Source organism: Trichechus manatus, unplaced genomic scaffold (assembly GCF_000243295.1).
Source record: "Trichechus manatus latirostris isolate Lorelei unplaced genomic scaffold, TriManLat1.0 scaffold00248, whole genome shotgun sequence".
Classification (NCBI taxonomy): domain Eukaryota; kingdom Metazoa; phylum Chordata; class Mammalia; order Sirenia; family Trichechidae; genus Trichechus; species Trichechus manatus.
Genome location: NW_004444184.1, coordinates 1380871 through 1385948, shown reverse-complemented (window position 1 = coordinate 1385948; position 5078 = coordinate 1380871). Strand labels below are relative to the sequence as shown.

The 5078-nt window shown below is 39.2% G+C and overlaps 1 protein-coding gene across 1 annotated transcript in view; it reads right to left on the bottom strand.

Moving 5' to 3' along the window:
- LOC101348397 (protein LEG1 homolog) overlaps positions 1 to 4856 on the bottom strand; it is a 43288-nt gene extending 38432 nt beyond the window's left edge. The window contains exon 1 of the mRNA XM_004389473.1: positions 4556 to 4856. Within this exon, the coding sequence (XP_004389530.1) occupies positions 4556 to 4856 (301 nt within the window). The remainder of the gene's footprint in view (positions 1 to 4555) is intronic.
- Positions 4857 to 5078: the final 222 nt, after the last annotated feature.

The window sequence follows — 5078 nt, the reverse complement described above, 5'->3', positions numbered from 1 at the left end:
GGAAAAGAAAGTATACTTGGCCGCTGTTGGGTGGAGTGTTCGCTATATGTCTATGAGATCAGGTTGGTTGATTGTGGCATTTAGATCTTCCGTGTCTTTATCGAGCTTCTTTCTGGATGTTCTGTCCTTCACTGAAAGTTGTATGTTGAAGTCTCCTACTATTATTGTGGAGCTGTCTGTCTCTGTTGTCAATGTTATTAGAGTTTGTTTTATATATTTTGGAGTCCTTTCGTTGGGTATGTAAATATTTATTATGGCTACGTCCTCCTGGTGTATTGACTCTTTAATCATTATATAGTGTCCTTCCTTATCCTTTGTGGTGGATTTTACTTTAAAGTCTGTTTTTTCAGAGATTAATATTGTCACTCCTGCTCTTTTTTGACTTTTGTTTGCTTGATATATTTTTTTCCAACCTTTGAGTTTTAGTTTGTTTTATGTCTTTAAGTCTAAGGTGTGTCTCTTATAGGCAGCATATGGAAGGATTGTGTTCTTTTATCCTTTCTGCCACTCTCTGTCTCTTTGCTGGTGCATTTAGTCCATTTACATTCAGCATAATTATTGATAGGTATGAGTTTAGTGCTGTCATTTTGATATCATTTTTTGTGTTGTTGACAATTTCTTTGTTCCACTTAATTTTCTGTGCTGAGTCGTTTTTCTTTATGTATTTTCTTTTCATCTTTTTCATTCTTGTTGATTTTTTATTTGCTGAGTCTTTGTTTTTCTTGTTTTTTATTTTGATGTGTAGGATTGTTAGTTTCCTTTGTGGTTACTTTAATATTTACCCCTATTTTTCTAAGTTTAAACCTCTCTTTTATTTCTTTATATCACCTTGAAAAGATATATGACTATGTTATTTAGTCCCTCCTTTTTGTTTTAATGTCATCTTTTACATATTGATGTCTCTGTTTCCATATTTTCAGTGTTTTAGCTTTGATTTATTTTTGTGGCTTCCCTATCTGGGTTGATATCTGGTTGCTCTGTCATGTGTTCTAGTCTTGAGTTGTTATCTGATGTTATTGATTTTCTAACTGGAGGACTCCCTTTAGTATTTCTTGTGATTTTGGTTTGGTTTTTACAAATCTCCTAAACTTCTGTTAATCTGGAAATGTCCTAATTTCACCATAGTATTTGAGAGACAGTTTTGCTGGATACATAATTCTTGGCTGGCAATGTTTTTTCCTTCAAGGCTTTATGTATGTCATCCCGTTGCCTTCTTGCCTGCCTGGTTTCTGCTGAGTAGTCCAAAGTTAGTCTTATTGACTCTCCTTTGTAGATGACTTTTCATTTTTCCCTAGCCGCTCTTAAAATTCTCTCTTTATCTTTGGTTTCGGCAAGTTTGATTATAATGTGTGTTGGTGACTGTGTTTGGGATCTATCTTATGTGGGGTTTGATAAGCATCTTGCATAGATAACTTCTCATCTTTCACGATACCAGGGAAGTTTTCTGCCAACAAATCTTCAACAATTCTCTGTGTATTTTCTGTTATCCACCCCCCTGCCACCTCTTCCGTTTTGGTACCCCAATCATTCATAGGTTATTCTTCTTGGTACAGTTCTACATAATTCTTAGGATTTCTTCATTTTGTAAATGATTTTACCTGATTTTTCCTCAAATAAGTTGGCGTCAAGTGCTTTATCTTTAATGTCACTAATTCTAACTTCTACTGCCTCAGTTCTGTTCCTATGACTTTCTATTGAGTTCTCTAATTCTGAAACTTTATTGTTAATCTTCTAGATTTCTTTTTGCTGTCTCTCTGTGGATTCTTGCAGCTTGTTAAATTTGTCATTGTTCTCTTCTATAATCTTAAGTTCTTCTGTTGTTTTATCTGTGTGTTCCTTGGCTTGTTATGTGTTTTGCCTAATATCCTTCCTGATTCTTGAAGAGTTCTGTATATCAATCTTTCGTATTCTACCTCCAGTAATTCAAAGAAGTTCTCCTCTTCCAGTAAATTTCTTGATTCTTTATTTTGGGAGCTTGCTGAAGCCGTCCTGGTCTGCATCTTTATGTGATTTGATATTGACTGTTGTCCTCGAACCATCAATAAGTTATTATGTTTATTTATTTTATGTGTGATTACTGTGACCTAGCTTCTTGTTTTGTTTTGTATTGATATGCCCTAATTGGCTGCTCGTGTGAGCTAGTTTGATTATTGGTGCCTTTGAAGCTCTCACATTCTGTCAACAGGTGGTTAGATCTGTTACTTCATATGTGAGCCCAAAAATCTGTTCACTTTTCTTGTATGAGTTCAGCTCAAGTGTCCAGGTTGTGAGCCACCAAGTGTGTGGTGTAGGCTCTCACCTACAGTCCTAGACAGGCAGGGGTGATTGGTGTAGGCATAGGTATCTGGCTGCAGTAAGAGGTCACACGCTGAGCAAGGTAGGGGGCTGAAGGCTGCCCCTGAGTGTCTGGGAGGAAAGCATGTTCCTGTTCCCTAGAATGCATAAGGGGGTGGGTTTTGCAGCCAGACTATGGGTGCCCAGTGCTATTGGCTTTAAGAACTGGGAGGCACCGCTTACTCTTGAACCCCTGTGGTGGGTGGCTAGGTGGCATGGGTGGAGCCACCAGTCCTCAGGCCCCTGTTGTGGATAGGTGAGGACTCTGCTTAATGGGAAGAGCAATGTCAAATTTCACAAACATGCCACTCTACCATATAGCTTTCAACAGTTGAAGTTAGGCTTCAGGTATATACCCTGTTGTGCTATGCTAATGAGGGCCTACACCACTGAAATGGGCCCACACAGGTCTGTGCAGGGGTGAAAGGCATTTAGTGTCTGTGGACCCCATATGCCTGTGCCTAGGAAAGGAGCTGTGCCTACCCTGAGTTCCCAGTTTAGGGGAGCTGGAAGATTATTTTTTCCCCTGTTAGTTAATTTGTTCCCTCTCCAAGGCCAGGAGAATGGCTCAGGGCACGTGACAGGTCCTACTTCTGGCCAGAGGACTTGGCAAGCAATTGCTGAAGATGGCCCTGGGACCCAGCACAGAGCAGAGAGGGTGCAAGTAAATGGGAGAGAGTTTTCTCCCAAAGCAGGTGTTTTTGGTCCACACAGTAGGTTAGACGCACGTACTTATTTTTTGCCAACTGAGTGCTGCTTTTCACTGGTTCTGAAGGCATGAGTGGTCTCTCTGTTGCTTAGTCTCTCCCGATGTGGAAAACGCATCCCAACTGCCACTGCTTGCCTCATCATGCACCCCATCCTATCCGGGCTGAAGGGTGCCAGTTCCTACCAGGTCAGGTCTGCCAACTCCTAGCTGCTTCTGAACTGTCTCTCCCTCTCCCTGATGCTCAGTTCAATTCCTCAACTTTGCCTTTGATATTCAGGGCTCCTAGATAGTCATATATAATTGAGTCACTTGTTTTTTTTTTTTTTTTTTTTTTTGGGTCTTTGTTGTAAGAGGGACCACAGGAACCATCTGTCTACTCCGTCATCTAAGCCCTGCCCTCTCTTTCCCTATTTTTTATGTTCAGTTTATGTCATTTTTTCCTTCTCCTTTGCTTGTCTTTTGGTTATCTGTTCTGATTCTATAACTTAATTCTCTCCTCTGTCTTAACTGTTGCTTCTTGAGCTTCTTTTTTTAAAACTAGCTCATCTATAGTTTATTCTCTCCAGTCTTGCTAACCTTCTTTTTCCCCTCACTTCCACCTAAGTAAATCTATGACTTATTCTCACTTCTTCACCTCCAATCTTGCCTTCAGGTCTCTAGTGACCTATATGTTGCATTTCCTTATTTCCTTACTACCTTTTCTCTTTTGCACTCACTTTCTCTTCCTTATGTTCCTCCACAACTACACCTTCTTCGTTTTTCCCTTTATTCTTTCATGAGCGTGACAATTCTGCTCATCTCTTTCCCATACATACGTTCAGTTCCTTTCTTTTTAATCTCATTATTCTTGCCACTCAGCTCTTCTTAACCTGTTTACGCTCAAAGCAGTGATACCGAAGAATCTGTTAGTGCTGTTAACCAAAATGAATTCGAATTGTTTTTCCTGATCGATTATTTCTCAGCTACTAAATTAGAGTGAAAATAAATCTATAAAACTTTCTTCCTCTGTTCCTTCTCTTTCTTCTCCTTTGTGGGTTAGACCTCCTCCTTACAGTACCTAACCCCTTTTGCTTCACTTAGACTCCCTTAAACAGTTCACCTTGCATGATACCTTCAAACAGTGCCTTAATGCTGCTGACTATTATTCTATAGCCCTAAACACTCACTTGAACTTATGTGCTATTTGGTTTCTTTTCATCTCAAACTGAATATGTCTGGAGTTGTACTGTGTTCTTGGTACTCAGGCAAGGTTAAATATCCCTTTTTCTGTCAGTAAAGTCTTTTTGTAGTTGGTACCTATGCCTTATGCCTCATTGAAATTTCTAGTAGAAACAGCCTGTTAATGAACTATTTGTGGAGAAGGAGAAGAGAAATGATTATGACGTTAAAAAAAGAGAGAAAAGTCAAAGAATCAATTTTCAAAAGAATGATATAGTATATACAGACTCTCATTTAACAATTACTTCATGGATATATTGGAAGACCATTGTAATGAAAAAGAATCACTCTTACCTGTATGATATTGCCAGCCATGCTGCAGAGGCAATCCCCATAAAACATTTTGTTCATTTTCTGGAGCAAATCTTTCAAAATACCTGGCTGTCTGAGTCAATAGGATTTTATACATTCCCATTCTCTCAGGGTATACCCAGGCATTGATAATGTACTGTCCATCTTTCATCCTGTAATCACTGAACTGACCAGGACTCTCCACCCATAAAGGGGGATACAGATCTGAGAGATTAGATGTTACTGCTAAAGAAGCAGAAAGACAACCAACGATCACACAGGTCCAGGAAAGAAGGAAAGCCATGATGCCAAAGCTGGGGGTGAAGATATGGCAGACTTTTATTGGGAAATGGAGAAGGAAGTCATTGTTTTTTCTTACACCCCAGCCTATCAATGCTTTGTTTTCTTTTCTCTGGAGATGACAGAATAAAGATAGGACTACCTTACCAACAAAAATAGAGTGCTTCCTTCATTAAATAACATTGCCAGTGTTGTGTATCATTCATGTGACATTTGAAAAAAGTTG